Raw genomic sequence first — 19,365 nt, 5'->3', positions numbered from 1 at the left:
TATCGAGGAGGCTTCAGCACGAGAACAACCTCAAAACTAGAGTGATGTGCAGTAACAACAAGAACAGGGTTTCCTGCAACAAATGGTAGCACATCCAGACAGCGCTGATCTCAACATGTCTTGAAGGATTACATCAGAGGTCATCAAATGTTTGAAGTCATGCCCCACTTCAGAAAAGTGTTCCAGCCCTACATCACTCCGTTTTTATCATTAATAATGAAAAAGGATCAGCAGTTTAGCAAAAGTATTGCATTTACGGTTTAGGAATTGGAGTCCTTTTTATACACGGCCTCCCATTTTACAGATGCTCAGTAATTTTAAATCTAATTTTAAATACTTGGATGAAATTGTTGTCAATGACTGCCTGAAGTCTAGAGCACGTGGACATCACCAAATGCTGTTTCCTCCCTGCCTGAGATGCTCTGCCAGGCTTTTACTGCAACTGCCTTCAGTTGCTTTGCTTGTTCTCTGCCTTCAGTTTTGCCTTTAGTAAGTGAAAAGCTGCTCTGTTGGGCTGAGATCAGGTGGCTGACTTGGCCATTGAAGAAAATCCAGTTTCTTTGCCTTGAGAAACTCTCGGGTTGCTTTTGCAGTATGCTTTGAGCCAGTATCCATTTGTACTGTGAAGTGCTGTCTGATTGGTTTTGCAGCCTTTGGGTGAGTACAGAGCAGCCATCCCCATGAAACTACTTAATTGTCAAGCGTTCAATCACCTTTGACCTGCTGGAAATTGGGGGTATGTTTACAAGTTGCTGTAATTCCTCAACAGTTATTGTAATATTTCTATTGACTCCTTGAAATAAAGCTGAAAGTCTACACTTAAGTCTTGTTTGATTTAAATGCCACTGTGGTTGTGTGCCTTTTAAACATAAATAAAATAAAATTTCAGAAGCAGATTTTATTTCTCCGTGACCCATGAAATTGAAGTTATGAGTCTCTCTCCATTTATTTAGACATGGGCTTCAAAATAACTGTCCAAATTCATTCCAAGATGGCTGGCTGGTTGTGGGACTTGAATCTACACGGACTTTGTTTTAATCCAGATTTTTTCCTGGTTGTCCAAGCGCCACCTTCAGTGGCTCTATCCCCCTGCAGTTTTAGAACCACTGGATTATAAGACACAAACATCTGAAACAGACCAAAATGCATCAACAATTCAACCTCCCTGTTTTATACCATCAAAAACTGTACAGGTCTACCCAAGAGAAATGGTACTTTATAAATACGAATATTCATACTGCACAATTTCTACCAATGGCGTCACAAGCTGTGAAGGCCTCAGTCTGGGTCTGGAATAGTTACACTAAGGATCAATCAGCGTATAATAATCTGTGATGCTTCTACCAAGGACTCATTTCCAGGTGAAATTCTAATATTTCCACAACCCACAGAGACAAAAACCCACAATTCTAGATGAAGATAGCAAGTGGGGAACTGTGAGGAGAATACAAATATATAAAGAAATAGACTCCATTTAACCTGGATGTTTCACTAGGACAGTAAATCTCACTGTGAGCAGTTATCTGACCACCACAGCAGGAACAACTCAAGCAGCCTTCTTCATCCTTCCTGCTCTCCATCACAAAGCATCTGCACAAAATGCACCAAGGTCAGTCATCTGTGTAGAGTGGATAGAAAATCGAGCTCCATTTATGTGGATGGTCGGTGTCACAATATCTGGCTGAACTATTATTCCAGTGTTCTTTGCTGTGCATGTGTCAAGTGTGGCCTACTGTGCAAAAATGATGACATGCCATTTCCAAAACTATCCACCCACCACACTCAGGCAGCAAGGGCTTGGATGTAACTGTTATACACTTGAGCTTTCCAAATTGTACTTTTTTTGGGGGGAAAGGGGGGGTGGTGGAAGGATAGAGTACGTGTTGGCGGCATTGGCTGCAGAGCTCGAGTGGGTGAAAGGTAACAGGCTTTTTATATTGGTAAGTTTAGATGGCTGCAATTAGATGAGTGGAGACGCATGCTCACATTTTGTCTCACCCTTACCTCCAGCCATGTCCTCTTCCAGCAGTTGTATCTGAAGGTGGAAGATCTTCTCCTGGAGGTCACAGAGGGTGTGTTTCATTTTCTCCCTCCGTGTCACCATGTAGCACAGGTTGCGCACCTGAAACACAGGAAGAGGAGCAGTAGCTATAACTAGAGGCTTGTGCACGGGCAACATAATTTATCATGATGCAGTGAAAAGATCAGCCAAAAAAACCAAAAACAAGATGACTTGGATGACAAGGAAGTACGAGTGCTCGAGCACAACCTGGCTAATGGCAGCAGACCTGCATGATTGGTGCTACAAATTAATTATTATTTGCACATTATTTTATATAATATTTGTGTTAAGTAAATTGTTTAATAGTGAACTGACTTGTGAACAGTACAAGGAAATGCCAATGAAATTTAAAATAGGCAACACTTTATAATAATGGCATGCTATTAAGCACTAATAAGCTATAAGTGTATTCATATGACAACAGCACCTGCAGAACACATGACAGCCCAAGCATGTCGACATCCTAGACATAGGCATGATTTTGAATATCTGAACAGTCATTAGGTTATTAAAAAAGTCAAATAGCTAAGGTGAATTTTTTATTTTTGTCAAAAATACAAATTTCTTCTTCTTTTTAATGGTTTGGGGCCCACCATTAAACCACAAAATGAAGGAAGAATGAGCCACTAACTAGGACGCATCAGACCAGAAAACCTGTGAGATGTTTCAAATTATTGCTTGAAATACCCCACGACAGCTGGTACAGGCGCTAGCCCCCCATTTCCATTATTATATCACTTTCTTTATAAAGCATTTAAAGAAAAACAGGTCTGACCAAACAACAAAACCAAACCTATAAGACAAAAACAGCCCAGAGAGTAAAAGTTCTAGGGACGCATACAAGCTGTAGAAGGTAATAATGAATGCACATAAAAGAGGAACATAAAATTCATAGTAAACAAATGACACTAAATCGAAAGTCAGGAAATAAAAGAGCGTTTTTAAAAAAGATTTAAAGATGAAGGAGCTCGTCTCATGTGCAATGGCAAAACTTTCCACTGTTTTGGAGCTGCAGCCGCAAATTGTTCCTATTTGCAATACATAAAACCATAAAAACAAAACAAACAAACAAGCAAAAAAAAAAAAAAAAGTTAAATGGATTTGCAAACAAACTGCAAGCCAGTAAAGGGAAGTCAGAATTGAAGTAATGTGCCCTCGCTTGCTTGTGCTAGTTAAAAATCGATTGGTGCTTTTTGCACCAGCTGTAGGCGAGCTATGGAAGCCGGGCTAATCCTAATAAGAAACACAGAGGTTATAAAAAGCGTGTATTAAGTATTAGTTAATGATTTCAGGCTCTTGTTTTATGTGTCAATGTAACCATGTTAGCAGTGCTCTCATCTGGCTTTTGTGCAACAGTTGGTTCATACAGGTAGCTGGTATTATATAACCTTTGTATACTTTATGTTTATGCTTGCTATTAGAACATTGCCACTTATATATATATAAAACAAGCATAAGCTACTTTCATCATTTATACAGACCCTTCTCTTTTTCCAATATTGCGTTATTCTTACAAGCAACAAATGTTAACTAATCAGAGTGATCACAGACCACTGAGACTCTGCAAAAGCGATGATATACAGCTAAGTTATAAGATCTCCATTTCCAAACTCACCAGTGTTTGCTTCTCTACATTACCCAAAGTAAACTCTGAACTGATTTTGACACAACTGGGTCGAGACCACGTCAAAAGAACTGCTATGTTAGTTACAGTAGTTGCGAATATGAGACAAAGCAAAGCAAACATGCGTCAGATGAATGTTATTGTGATTCTACCTGTGCTGTTTGGTCAAGCAACACTTCGAGAAGCAAAAATTAAAGCCAGCAAACGCAACACAATGCAGACAAAACCACCAAACTAGAGGAAAGTCAAATGTACACATTAGAATTACAGCCATCAGATGGACCGAAAATGGCCTCCAGCAAACATTAAAGTTGCTCTGTGAGTATCAATAACTGTCTGTTAGTGTTTCGTGAAACTAAAGAGATTCACATTTCAAAAGAATCATGAGGTTTAAATGATACATGTCATAATATCAGAGGTTTATAGTGCATCCCTCCGCTTCTGACACGGTCACAGAGTCAAAAGGCGGCATCCTGTTTCCTGCCAACAAACTCGATCTTCTTCCACTCGAACCCAAACTCCAGCTGAGCCCTCGTGCTCCTTCATTCTGCCAAATTACTATCATATGGCCCTGCAAGCGGTATATGACCGCATTAGTGTCTGCGCTGAGCTGGAAGATGGATGTGCGAGCATGCATGTTTATGTCATGCGCATATGGATGTTCAAAGAAAATCTGTGGTTGTAAATGCATGTGTTACTGTTTCGTATTGGCAAGACATTAAAAAAAAAGATGAAGAAGAAAGCAAATGAAATAGCTGAGAATTAGACTAACGGGCAGAAAGAGATGGATACATTGAGAAAGACAGGTACATAAATATGATTCAAAGATATAGACATACATAAAAAGCTTTAGTTATTAAATGCTAACCAATAAATCTATCTGCAGATAAAATGATGACAGAGCCTGTGTATGCTCCAGCAGTATGTTTCAAAGGGGAAAAGGAGTAAGATGATGAGAAGAGAAAATGTCCAGCGCATCTGAACAAACATTTGCTCCACAGTCATTTCAGTGAGAGAGCAAAGGCAAATTTCTAGTTATGAACCGAGTTATCCAGCTACAAAGTACTTTACATCTCATTATAGATCACTGGACCCGTGTTCTTACTTTTCCTTCTGAGGCTTTTGATTTAAAAATCCGCCAAACATAAAACAGAAACAAGTGTTTAAATTTTAAGTTGGCTTATCTTTTCTTAAATTCATTTTCTATTGATCTTCATTCTTATCTTGATGCACATTAGTACCAAAACTAGCACGACTGAAAAGTAAAGCCTGTGTGGGTTAACACAATGCCAAGGAGGAAAAACGTCAGCAGTGATTAGAGCAGCCATTGTTGCTCTCCAGGGAAGGGTTACAAGGTCATTTTCAAACAATTCACGGTCCATCATTACCTCTGCCATGGAGGTTATGGTTTTGTTAGCATTTGTGAGCGTGTCTGTGTCATTATTATGTCTGTAAACACGATAACTCGAAAAGTTTGGAATTCTGATCAAACTTTGCAGGGGTGTGGAGTGGGGTCATGTTCACAATCCATTCAAATTCGACTCATTTCCACAGAGGTCTTTAAGGTCAACTTAATGATTTATTGGATGAAAACTGATTTAAAAAAAAACTTAGAAACTATGTGCTACATATTGTCAACATACAGAAAAAACTATATAAAGATTTAAAATATCACATCTGACCTATGACCTCTCCTTCAAGGCCAAAGTGATAATAATGCTATTATGCTAGAGTTACTGCCATTGTTGGTACTGACAACATATAACTATATAGGGAATTATATATGATGATTTTATTGACTTTAAATGTACATTCGAGTACCAGGTTAAAGCTGTTTAAATACAACACAACCACAATTTGAGGAAACAAAATGAATATATACAAAATACAATCCTGCACTCTGAAAAGTAAACACTGCCCAGAGAGTGAGCTGCCTCCTTGGAGGAGGTTTATCCTGCAATGAGAATGCTTATTTGCAAGCGGAAAAAATTCAAGACAGCTTCCAATTATCCAGGAGAAAGCCTCTTCTGTCTAAGAAGAACATGGCATCATGGGTTACGTTCGCAGAGTTGCATCTGGAAAACTGTAAGACTCTGAATAGAATATAGCATTTTATTGACATTATGCATGTACAATGAAATTGTGGAACAATTCCTTGGGATAGACAAGACCAAAGCACAGATGTCTGGCCATAATGCACAGCACCACGTTTGGATAAAACTAAACACAGCATATCAGCACAAACACCTCATACCAGCTGTCAAGCACAATGGTGGAGGGGTGATGATTTGGGCTTATTTTTCAGCCACAGGAGAGACTAATAAGGTCATAAAACAATTACTTAAAGAGGTGGTTTTACAAGCTACTGAGTGATGGGATGTCCTTAGTTTTTCTCATGACTCGTTGCAGTACTTCTTAACTCTGCACATGAGACCCACTCCCGGGTTTGACATTAGAAAGATATGTGCACCCCTGAGTATAACCTAAGTGGTCCGCAGGTGCGCATTCGCTGTCAAAATAAAAGACACGCACCAGATAAGAAGTTGCAACGCGCGTTTGCGTACATATAAAAGGCACTGTTTTTGTCCTGTAGAGTGGGATTTTCACAGCATATTCTGCACCACATCTCTGTGCGTTCATCATTTGTTTGAAGCCAGCTCACCTCCTGCAACCACTTTTCAGAGAATACACGCTTTTTTTGCGGTTCTGAGATTTCTTTGGAGGTGGAGGAACACCAAAGTAATTGCTTAAAGGAGCTTGCTTCTTCAACATCTTTAAAAGTTCTAAACAAATGTCTGTCCTCCTCCAGAAAATCTTATGCACGCAAACGCGCGTTGTAACTTCTTATCTGGTGCGTCTTTTATTTTGACAGCGCATGCACACCTGCTTGTGTGCAGCCCTGGTTATACTTACACTTTATCCCTCAGATAATCTAATATTAATAACGTCCCAATTGGTTTTGCTGCAGCAATTTGTTTTCAGCTAATTCAATTTTTACACTATAAAACAAACAAACCACAACAGCCGGTTATTATCAGCAGCTCATAGTTTAAATCATGATTTTCCACAAGAGCCCCTTCTTCTGAGGATCCAAGTTGAATTTTAAGTAATCAAAGATCAGCTGACTGAATATCAAAGAAAAATCACATCTATTCAATTTAAATTCAAGTTATAGTTTTTCCCTCGTTATAAGCGCCCCATAGTTTGTAAACCACAGCAATGATGGTAATTTAAACCACGATTTCAGAACAGAGAGTAACAGGAAACAATAAGTTAGGCCATAATAAATGTATTTGAACCATATACATTGTGGTTGCATGCATTTACCACGAGACTAACACGGCTGCTGCTCTGTAAACCAAACACCATGTGCCGTGCATACTGTTTAGAGCCGTTTAATGCGCTTATAGATGCTATTCCCTGTTGCTCTGACAGCAGGAATCTCCAGTAAGAACTATTATAGGCGCCGACATCCCTTATGTTATATAAAATGTACCAGTGTTGTGTTGGTTTCCAGTTTTGTTGCGGTATACAGCACAATTGTCATGTGTGCATAGAAAGGGAGAAAAACTAATTGGGTCCAAGCCAGACTACTTGAGTCTCAAACTAACAAGCCAGAAACTGGATCTCTGCCAATTGGCTTTCTCTCACAACGGTGCATCAGTAATCATGGGTCTCTAAGTACATTTATGTGTGTGTGTCAGCATCCTATGTGTGCGTGCGCGTGTGTGTTTGTTCATGAGAGAAAGAAAGTCACAAATGCAGGTATTTAAGAGGCAGCACTACCAATACAGCCAACATGTAACCACACGCAGCAACGTTTTGTACTGGTAGGAACACGAATCCACATCCTGGACTGGAGCTACCTGCACTCACGTGGGTCAGCACAAGACAAAGATGCAGGACAGAGAACGATCTTTGATTGCCATTATCAGTTTACTTGTTTACTTAAACGGGGGCAGCTGTGTGTAGGTGTGTGTTCGTGTGCGCTGGCAGTCCTGCCGGCTGACTGTTTACAGTCTCCGTTGGTCTTGACGGATTCGTCAGCCTGGCCTATCTGACCCATTCCATCCCTGTGTTAGAGCAGTGCGGATAAAAATAGCTGCTCAACTGGGACACAATGTGCAGAGCCTGGCTTTGATTAGGACACTGTGTGTCTGTTTTCAAAAACAACCACCTCTGCCTGCAAACATGACAGGGGAGTGGAGAGCAGGATGAGGGGTGGGGAGGCGGGGTGGGTAAGGAAAGGGGAGAGCATTGACAGATGAGGGGATTTTGGAGTAAAATAACAAATAAGCTGCATCTTGGTGTTTGTTTGCTTGCTTGTTTTGTGCTTTGCTTTACCTCCGCGTGTTAGCGATTTCCTCTAGCCCTCTTCTTCAAACCTTTATATTAAAGCTACCCGTCCAAAGCACTGAGCAGTTTTTCAGCTTTCTTGTTTAAGCAAAGTCATACTGAACCAAACGGAAGCGTTTTCAATAATAACCAGAAGATCACACAATCCATCACAACTCCAGGTTATTGTTATGTGTGAAGCGCAGAAAGAGAGCTATAAGTTTCCTTGTTATTGGTCGGCTCTGTTGCACAGACTGATGAGAAATGAAATCTACTGAGAAGTGAAGGAGGCTGGCAAACAGTCACATCCAGGACTAAATTCATTTATTTCACTAAGGTCTGTCCAGCACGCTAGGAGCTGAGTTATTATAGTTTTGTATTTTGTAATTACTTTTTATATTCTTTTTATTTTACCATGTTTTTTTTAGTATCTTAGGAAATGTTCTTGCTTCCCTTACTCCACTGCCTGCTGGAACCTCCTGCCCTTTACCAACTCTCCCTGCCCCTTTTTTAAATACTGCCCTCAACCTCAAGTCAGTTTTTCCTCCTCCTTAAGTACAAATGTGTCCGTCTCATTCAGACGTGTTGATCCACAGACACAAATCTGACAAGACGTGTAGAGTTAATTTTGTTTGTCAGCACAAACGGTTATGAAATTTGTCTTTGGACTAGCTAACCGCTGGACAAGGACACTTGAAAACCTCAGTCGCATGAGACGGAGACAATGAAAGGAAAGCAGAACAGCTCTCTTGTCAGGATTGAGAAGCTGATGATTTCACTGTTTTTCCTCTCCTGATAAAGAGAGACGTGCGGCTGTTGCAGTTTATAAAAACATCAGTTATCAGGGACGACTGTTTGTCTTTGGATAATCTCGCCAGTGTGAAGCAATAAAACAACATGACCTTTTAAATGCCGCGAGGGTTTCATTTGAAAATGCAGATGGCTTGTGAACGTGTTTATCTACCCGACACATCGGGAAATGACTACAAAGACAATTTCCACAATGATATCCAGGAAAAGAATTTTTAAAAAAAATCACTCACGTCCTCTTTTGGGCGGTTTTAAAAGCCTTTTTTCTTCCCCAGTCAGGAGAGACGTTCTGATTCATCACCATTTGTCATGACAGAGTCAATATGACACATTTTTGGAGACCGGTCGTTCGTTAATTTGTCCACTGAAAATTAAACTTGACAGACAATTAGCTTTCTGGCAGGTACATGGGCCGCGATATGAATAATAAAATAAAAGTGGTACATTTGCTTATCAATGCAACGCCTAACACTTGATTTACAATAACGTTCGATAAATGACAGACAAAATGGACCTTTCGGCTGAAAGCATCCATCTACAACTCCTCGTGCTGGTTCATCCATCCTCCGTCCCTTAATCCCTCGACAGCTAAAGCTACCTCCCTCCTTTGTCATCCATCCATGACACGACAGGCTGGAGATAATCAGCATTACAAGTGTATTAACTCTGCTGAGCAAAGCCACCGCCTCTCCATATCACTCCCTCGCTCTTTAACCTTCACACTGCAAGGCCCTGTCCCCCCCCTCTGTGTGTATCATCACCTTTTCCTGCACTCGCCACACCGCTACTGTCCTGACAACAAATGCACACCCACACAAATGATTGTACACAAACTATATGCACATATACAGTGGGGCAAAAAAGTATTTAGTCAGCCACCGATTGTGCAAGTTCCCCCACCTAAAATGATGACAGAGGTCAGTAATTTGCACCAGAGGTACACTTCAACTGTGAGAGACAGAATGTGAAAAAAAAATCCATGAATCCACATGGTAGGATTTGTAAAGAATTTATTCATAAATCAGGGTGGAAAATAAGTATTTGGTCAATAACAAAAATACAACTCAATACTTTGTAACATAACCTTTGTTGGCAATAACAGAGGTCAAACGTTTACTATAGGTCTTTAGCAGGTTTGCACACACAGTAGCTGGTATTTTGGCCCATTCCTCCATGCAGATCTTCTCGAGAGCAGTGATGTTTTGGGGCTGTCGCCGAGCAACACGGACTTTCAACTCCCGCCACAGATTTTCTATGGGGTTGAGGTCTGGAGACTGGCTAGGCCACTCCAGGACTTTCAAATGCTTCTTACGGAGCCACTCCTTTGTTGCCCGGGCGGTGTGTTTTGGATCATTGTCATGTTGGAAGACCCAGCCTCGTTTCATCTTCAAAGTTCTCACTGATGGAAGGAGGTTTTGGCTCAAAATCTCACGATACATGGCCCCATTCATTCTGTCCTTAACACGGATCAGTCGTCCTGTCCCCTTGGCAGAAAAACAGCCCCATAGCATGATGTTTCCACCCCCATGCTTCACAGTAGGTATGGTGTTCTTGGGATGCAACTCAGTATTCTTCTTCCTCCAAACACGACGAGTTGAGTTTATACCAAAAAGTTCTACTTTGGTTTCATCTGACCACATGACATTCTCCCAATCCTCTGCTGTATCATCCATGTGCTCTCTGGCAAACTTCAGACGGGCCTGGACATGCACTGGCTTCAGCAGCGGAACACGTCTGGCACTGCGGGATTTGATTCCCTGCCGTTGTAGTGTGTTACTGATGGTGACCTTTGTTACTTTGGTCCCAGCTCTCTGCAGGTCATTCACCAGGTCCCCCCGTGTGGTTCTGGGATCTTTGCTCACCGTTCTCATGATCATTTTGACCCCACGGGATGAGATCTTGCGTGGAGCCCCAGATCGAGGGAGATTATCAGTGGTCTTGTATGTCTTCCATTTTCTGATGATTGCTCCCACAGTTGATTTTTTCACACCAAGCTGCTTGCCTATTGTAGATTCACTCTTCCCAGTCTGGTGCAGGTCTACAATACTTTTCCTGGTGTCCTTCGAAAGCTCTTTGGTCTTGGCCATGGCGGAGTTTGGAGTCTGACTGTTTGAGGCTGTGGACAGGTGTCTTTTATACAGATGATGAGTTCAAACAGGTGCCATTCATACAGGTAATGAGTGGGGGACAGAAAAGCTTCTTACAGAAGACGTTACAGGTCTGTGAGAGCCAGAGATTTTCCTTGTTTGAGGTGACCAAATACTTATTTTCCACCCTGATTTACGAATAAATTCTTTACAAATCCTACCATGTGAATTCATGGATTTTTTTTTCACATTCTGTCTCTCACAGTTGAAGTGTACCTCTGGTGCAAATTACTGACCTCTGTCATCATTTTAAGTGGGGGAACTTGCACAATCGGTGGCTGACTAAATACTTTTTTGCCCCACTGTATCACTTGCTGCCTGTTTATGTTCCCTCCTCAAACACACAGACGGTCTGTTATCAACTATTAAATTCATCATGAGTCATCTGGCAGGAGAGCGCCATGCTCGCTCATCCAAATACTGCCCATTTTTAAACACACTTCCACGGGTTGAGAAAACGCTGCAGAACAGTTTGAAATATGGAAATCTTCTGTAGCCTTCTCAAAACTCAAAGCACAACTGCGATCGGCAAACAATACTTCTAAATATTTATTTATTTTGTGCTCGTTGAGATTGAATCTCTTAACAAAAAATAAATAAATATGCTGTAAAATGTAATGTAAATGTAAAATGCATGCTTGCACTTCAAAATGAATGGGTTAAAAATATAATTTGCCATCTACAAAATATAGAAGGCAAAGCTACACACACGTAAAATGACTGTTTTACAGTAAAGCCGGATTACGCTGACACCATCGACGCTGTATACTACTTATCAAAGTCAACAAACAAAGACAACAACTCACCTACAAGGACTCTTTAGAATAATGCACGCCTACGCTCTTATTTAGAATGGAAGTGTGGGCGTCAACAACGTTCCGATAACAAGCATAACAAACATTACACAAGAGCAGCTATGCACCGGGTCTTATGAAAGCCAGATGTACAAGGAATCTACACGATGCGAGAATCGACCCCCGATTAGATTTACAGGCAAAGCGAGAACATCAGCTAAGAGTTGGGAACGGGCTAATGTGCATTTAGACTGACCGTACGGTGCCAGAGCATGTGAAATCGGTCTTACTTAAGGCTAAGTGTGCTTGTGCTTTGGGATTCACACTAATGTATATCCATACATCCTATATTAAAAAACATTAGCCCCCTCTCTTACCAGCAGCCTGTTGATTTTGGCGATCTGCTAGGTTTTGCCAAGTTTTGGTGAGGCTGCCTGCCTGTTTGCAAGTTTAGTGGCCGCACTCTGTGACCCAGCGCTTTCATTTGGTTTTTGATCTCTTTTGCTGTATTTTGAAAATAATGTTAAGTTCTAGGGTCATTATTTAGTTGCCTCGAGTTTAATCTAGTTATGTTTCACTTACGTCTTCTGGTTAGTCTCATGTATTTCAGGTTGTCAAGTTTGTATTGTCATGTCTGTGATACTTTGGTCAATGGACTGAGATCCTTCACAGACATTTCTGGTCAATGGTGTAAGTTTAAGCAACCTAAAGTTCACCATTTCTACTATTAAATACTTAGTGAAACACAAAAGCATACAGTACAAATACAAAAAACCCAACTTCATTATCTATTTTTCAATTTGTACTCATGGTCCTGCAAGTAGTGATTCGGGAGTACAGTGGTTGACACATTCGCCTAACGCGAAAGATCAGTAGTTCGAGAACAGGAGGAGACACAAATCCCTGTGAGGGTTGTGTCATCTGTGCGACATCAACCATACAGATCCATCTGCTGTGGCGACCTCTTGTGAATAAAAAAGCAGCCAAAACAAGCTTTAGTTCATGTCCTTTACGAGTAGCCGGGGAAAGCTGCAGTTTCCAAGGCCGTGATACTTCTCTGTATTTTGGTAAATAAGACTTTGGAATTTTGTTTACAGAAAAGGGAGCTCGTTTAAAACTCCCTCCAAAGTGAAAATTTTGAAAAAACTGGAAATTTTGTCTTGTAACATCAAAAGTGCAAACCTTTATCTCCCTTTTTGTGCAACCGTCTTATTGTTTTTAGGTTTGTGGTTGGCCAACATTGTTATGCAGTTTACAGTTACAGTATATAGTTTAGACAGTTATCTCTACCCCGTTGCTCTGGCATGCTCTTGACATGTTGTTTTTTGGATTTGGATTTGCACGTGGACGGCGATGCTGTGGACGTAGAGCAGTACATTCCACGACAGGGACGAGATACAAGATGTTCCAGATAAAATAAATGAAGGGCAGCACTTAATTATCAAAACTTAATTACTATTATGTATTTATCTATTTGGTATAAAATGTTAAGTTGCAGCCTACCTGCAGGAGGCATTGGCACAGTTTTTAATAACTGTTCAATACTTAAGTAACAGATTACTTTTTTTTGCTGGGGCTCAAATACAAACAAAATATATTTTGAACAGTTTTCTGTATTTTAAAACATTATTTTATAAAAATGTCAAAGTTTTGTCCATTGATCTATAATGAAATATGTATAAAACAGGTTTTAAAAAGTAAAGTTTATTAATGTGTCTGCCTTCTCTTAACTATATGCAATGCTAAGTTTACACTAACGAAAACAAAACCTGAAAATGTTTTATTAGGAAACAGTTCCAGCAGCATCGGTAATGATCTCCTCCTCCAACCTGTACACCTCAACCACCAATTAAAACTACGATATTTAGGGCTTTTTAGTTTTGACATTTCAAATCAGGTTGTCTGATACAGAATATCAAGGTGGGTGGAAGAAAAAAAACAAACAGGAAATGAGTGCCTCCGTTTCCCTCAGTCAGCTGCTGTGTTTAGGTCTGAGGAAGACAGTGTGTATCCATGTGTGTGCTGCCCCCGGGAAAAAGGCAGGACCTATTTAAGTCTGAACTAATTCCCAAAGTGATCTCTGAGATAGAGATAAAAACCCAGGGGGGGGACCAGAGATTGAATGAATGTGCGTGTGTGTGAAAACAGGAACATCCGTCTGTATGTGGGGATGCGTGCGTGTGTGCGCGTCTCTAAGGGTCTGTGACTAAAAATGGATTTCATGGTAACGACTTAAGTAATATGTGACGCACATGTGGCAAATTACTGTGACTAGATACTTACAAAGACAGACAGGGAGGCGGGAATCCAGTACAATCAAAAAGACAAAAAAAGTAAAGAACTGATCCAAGGATAACAACAAAGCTTGTTTTGTTTTTTTCGAGTTTCACAGCTCAGCCAACAACTGATAAAACAAAATTTGAGTGAAACAAAAAAGTCTTAGAAGAAAAGCAGAAATGAGCCAAGAAACAAAGAAGATAACACTTTCTTTCTTTACTTCTCCAACTAACTTCCAGCTCAGATCCATATTGATTTGACCCTCTCAGCTCTCACCATATTGACTAAAAACCTGTGCTGCTTACTAATGAGCGCCATCGACTGCTCACTCACCCTGAAATACACAGACACCACTGTGAGGAAGCAGCCAGCTAAAGATCAGGATTATTGATCTTTAATTGGCCCAATATCACCCCAACCCCAATATGTAGAGCCTGGGTTAATTACTAACAAGACAATCCCAACTGGAATGATTAAAGTGGAGCATGTATTTAAATGTAGACGGCTTGTTTCAGACGGAGCTCTGCTGTGATCGCAAGTGTAAACACGTAATCAATTTGTCACATGTTGCTCAAGTGTGTAGGATAGAGTGCTGGGATTGTGTGTGTGTGCGTGTGTGTGTGTGTGAGGTGATTTACATTGGACAGAGTTCCTGTTCATATCTATTTGAACACTTAATGATGAAGACGATTATTTAAAAACAGATCAAATCACTGGCTTAAAGCAAGCTGCATGCACTTGTGCAACAACCAGCAAAAACGCTGACTTGGTGACTGGCAGGTCTTTGTTAATGTGAAAATCCAGGCAGGGGTCACTTTAGTGATGAATCTTGGAACATAATTATCACCTGAAACTGCAGTTCCCCTTGGATTTACCAAGCTTACCCAGTTTCAGCTCAAGCCTTCGACTTCACCACTGTGTTTGACTCATGTCTCTCACAGACTTGTTTCTGAAACCAGAGAGGCTCTCAAATAGAGCCCTAAAGCTAGATTAAGTCCTTCTCTGAATCCCTGTAGAGCCTGTGGAGCACTGGACGATGCTGTCGTTTGCACTTGTACGTGTGTGTGCTGTTGTGTCAGCATTGCCGTGCCATCGTGAGTCAAACTGAGCTGATCATGTTGGACTTGGAGCTGATAAATATTGAATGACAGCTACTGTTGCTCAAGGCAAGAGAAAAGACGGTGTATACTAATGCTGTACAGGATGCTATAATTGTGTGAGCACGCTCTATTAAAGCAAATGTTTGAGCAGTTTGTTAAGCTGTGTGATAAAACAATACCATAGTCTTCTCAGGAGTGGAGCAATGTTCATAGAGTTACATCTTCATCTCTACAGACCTCAGTTAGCATGTTAAATGTTAACACTCAAGACAGCACAATTAGAAAATGAGTGGACAAGTAGATGCTGTTTGGACAGGTCCCCACCAGAACGCCTCTGCTCTCTAAAAAGAACATGGCTTAGGTTTGCAAAGTCGCGTCTGAAAATACTACAAGACTTCTGACACAAAGTCCTATGGACAAACAACATAAAGTGGCCATAATAAACCAAGCACAGCATATCAGCACAAACAACTCATAAAAACTGTCAGGCGCAGTGGTGGAGAGGAGATTTGCATACATTTTGCAGCCGCACAACCTGAATTTTGCAGACTTCTAGAGTCAAACGCGAGGACATCTGTCTGACAGCTGAAGTCTGGCCGAAACTGGGTTACACAACAGGACAATTGACTTCAAGCACAGCAGCAAATCTACAACCAAGTGGCTGAAAAAGAAAAAGGTGTTGCAATGGCCCAGCTCAAGTCCAGACCTCAACACGACTGAAATCCTGTTGCGGGACCTTAAGAGAGCTGTGCACAAAAACCCCACAAACTTCACTGAACCAAAGCAATGTTGTAAACAAAAAAGTCCCACAAAAAGTGATTGCTGCTAAAGATGCGAGACGCTGAATCATGGTTTATACTGCTGCTAAAACTCTTTTTTTTCTTCTTTTAATGAAGGAATTATCCTTGTGCTATACTGTAACTAACAGACTAATCACAGTTGTTGTAACGTGTGTGTTACAGTAAGCCTAATGCTTCCTGAGTAGATACAGAAGCAGAACAAAAATGAGAGAGAGAACATTTGACTTTCACTGGCCAACTGGCCGGAAGGTGGACTGATTAATAGATTGTAGAATCTGCTTCCTACAGGGAAATAGTAATTTTAAAGCTTTTGAAACAGACAGATCTGGCGAATAACATACATTCTTACAATAATCTAATAACTGATACCAAACATTTTGGTGCTTTTATTTCCACTTGTAGCCAAAGAAAACAGCACTGTGCTGCACGTCACGCCAAAAAATCCCTAAGCAAAATTAAATCTGACTGTTTTATCTACAAAAAAGTTATGCAAGAAAAAGTCTGAAGGAAATAGCAATAACAAAGTGACTTCACTAACTCGGATCTTGAAAAAAGTGCACCGTTAAATGTTCTTCCTCGTGCAGTCCTCACTCAGGAATATTACACACCAGTGAGCTGCACAGTCAGAGCAAAACACCTGAGCACTATGCCATGAATCCTTTTCATGATCCTAGAGGGAAGGCTGAGTAACTCCCACATCTTACATTCTCATCTCTCGAAACATTACAAATTTATGAGTGAAAATAAAAACCTGCCTGAGAGATGCAAACTATACTAACTCTACCTCTGCTGCCTCAGACACAAAGACAAAGTTTAGCTCGCGGTAATATCTCGACCATCAATCACACGTCGAAGCACGCTGGGTAAATTATTCGAATTGTGAGCATCTGAACAAGCACAACAGATCCACAGAAGATTGTAGTCATGCACTGATTCCACACTTCATATATAGACCTGTGGTGAAGAACTAATTATTAATCAGGAATATTGTTTTGCTTCAGCAGGAAGCAGAATGTCAAACCTAACCTGATGTGTGATTTAATGCAGGGTTGCGTTGCTTACTGCTTTCATGCAAATTGTTGAAGCTTTCCTTTATAATAGAACAAACACTGGAGCATTATATCTAACGAGACTGGATTAAATCAGACCACCTTCAAACAGCTACAGCTCACTGACAGCACAGCCCAGCAGTACAGTGCATTATTCCACCTCTTCAGCCTTGGCTTTTCACATAATATTAAAATATTATTACTGTTTATAAAGCAAACAGCGATTTCGGGCTAAATAGATAGACTCAGATCCTCCAGGGCTATTCTGAAAGTTAACCCAGAACTCAGGAGTGCAGAGTTTAGCTTTAAAAATGCATCTGGATCAAACAGGGCTAAAGACTTTTCTAGCATTTGGTCTCTAAAATGTATTTATTATATTTTTCCCCCAGCTTATGCTTTCGGTAACATCTCATGCCATATGGAACATCGCTGTGTTTAACTTGTGCTACAAAAATAATAAACCTGGACTTGCTTTGACTTGCTTTGCCTGACTACAGACTGCATTAAACACTGTGGACTGAATCGCTGCCATAAAGGCAGATCTTGGCAGCAGGAACACAAATATCCTTGCAAATCATTAAAGACCTTCAGATAATATCAGCTACCTGGAGAATAAAGTAGCTCAGTGTGATTGGTACCTTCCCTCTGTGGTGCCATTTAGAGGGTCCTAAAACAGTTAGGGGCTTAATGCCACCCACTGAAACTATCAGAACACGGAGTAATCACAATCTTCACAGCAGGGGCACTCTAGCCAGTGAGCATTATCTTGACTCTTTAACTACTGGTCACGACCTAAAATAGATCATGAACATGTGAGGCGAGTGGGCGCCCACAAGATAAGAGTAGCAATATAAGCCTGAATGCGAGCTCGATATTAAATTTCCATCTCCAGTTCTTCTGCTACTTTTTTCATGCTGCTGAACGTCGACAGTGTTTGTGTTTTTGCTCTGCATCGTCCCAAAGGAAATGCCGTTATTGCAAACTTATGCCTCTGTTTACGTGATTCGTGCTGCTGGAAATATAAAACTAATAACTTCTTATGCACCAGTGCATTTAACCTGAGTAAGAAAAAACATCTGTAGCTTCTTCTCTTTTTGTATATCCCGTCCTGATTCAGAAATGGGTGCTTCCTCTGAGGTTTTGTTTGGCATCTGTGCAGAAACAGCATGTCAGTTTGGGAGTGGACTTGGACAGATTCTCTTTTGAACCAACAGCTGCACTTTACTACAAGTAGAATAGTACAGGGTTGTGCAGAAGGCTTGAGCCACCACTTATTTCTTTATATTTTGGTTCTAAGAAGGCAGACTCCTTTGTAATGTCTTTGGTAATAGTTCTCCAAGCTTTCTGAAGGTCTTTAAAAGTTTCTCTTTGGACATTGACTGCTTTTTCTCTCAGTTTGCAGTCCTTATACCTGACCATTTTCAAAGGAATGCTTTTGTTTGTGCTACTTAAGGCTGACCTATGAATCATTGAAGCATAAAAAAACAATAAAGAACCAATTTTAAATTTCATCTTTAAGCACTTTGTTACCAGCAGCCTGTTAGACAAGCACATAATTTGTTCCCATTTCTTTAGTTAAATCTACAAAAAAGTCAAAGTATATGTTGGCATGGTGCGATCTAAAAGAATTTGTGGAGGGGCTAACAAACTGTGCACATTATCTTAAAGTCCCGTCCTTAAGAAATAAAAAGAAATCCAGCAAAGACAGGATGGACACCAAAAGATTTTGTGGACCTCCTAACCAAGATCCTCAGCTCCAGTGGCACCATTTCTTTTTCCTGAGACCTGAAGCTAAACGAGAGAATAAATCTGGTACTTAGGTTGGTAAAATTTTAAAAGCAGAAGATGGATAGCTGCTGAATAGCACATGAGAGTCTTGAAGGCAAAGGACAGGTAGACATTCATAAAGGCTGACGGGCAACAAAAGAAGAACAAACCAAGAACAGAGAGGGTGTGCAAGAAGGGTGATAAAGAACACAGGCAGAAAAAAATTTAATAAGAAAATAAAGGAAAATGAATGATGTGCAGGAACTTGTTCATCCAGTCATTAAAGAGAAACCTCTATTCAAAGACAAATAGAGGGATGATGGAAAAAAGAATTGAGGGCATTTAAAAAAAGGGATGAGGGTAGCAGGAACAGAAGGGATAGCATAAAGCATGGACAGAGGAGGGAAGGAAGGAGCACAATAAAGGGAACAAAGGATGAAAAGAAGGAAGGAAAGAGGAGAAAGTGGGTCAGACAAGCAGACAGACAGTGGAGGCTGGATTCAGCAGACTGAAGCTTTGTGAAGCCCTCCCTGATGTGCAGTGCACACAGCCGTCAGATACACACACACTATAATCAAGCACACCCCCCAAGTCTATCGC

The 19,365-nt window shown here is 40.6% G+C and overlaps 1 protein-coding gene across 2 annotated transcripts in view; it reads right to left on the bottom strand.

The window, feature by feature from the left end:
- The window catches only part of jade2 (jade family PHD finger 2), a 237,396-nt gene that overhangs the window by 42,102 nt on the left and 175,929 nt on the right, over positions 1-19,365 (bottom strand). For both annotated transcript variants that reach the window (XM_004561763.3, XM_012922018.3), the window contains exon 11: positions 2,005-2,122. In XM_004561763.3, coding sequence (XP_004561820.1) covers positions 2,005-2,122 — 118 coding nt within the window. The remainder of the gene's footprint in view (positions 1-2,004; positions 2,123-19,365) is intronic.

The sequence above is a fragment of the Maylandia zebra genome, linkage group LG10, assembly GCF_041146795.1.
Source record: "Maylandia zebra isolate NMK-2024a linkage group LG10, Mzebra_GT3a, whole genome shotgun sequence".
Taxonomy (NCBI): Eukaryota; Metazoa; Chordata; class Actinopteri; order Cichliformes; family Cichlidae; genus Maylandia; species Maylandia zebra.
The sequence above is the reverse complement of the archived record's forward strand: the minus strand, read 5'-3'. Positions and strand labels throughout refer to the sequence as shown.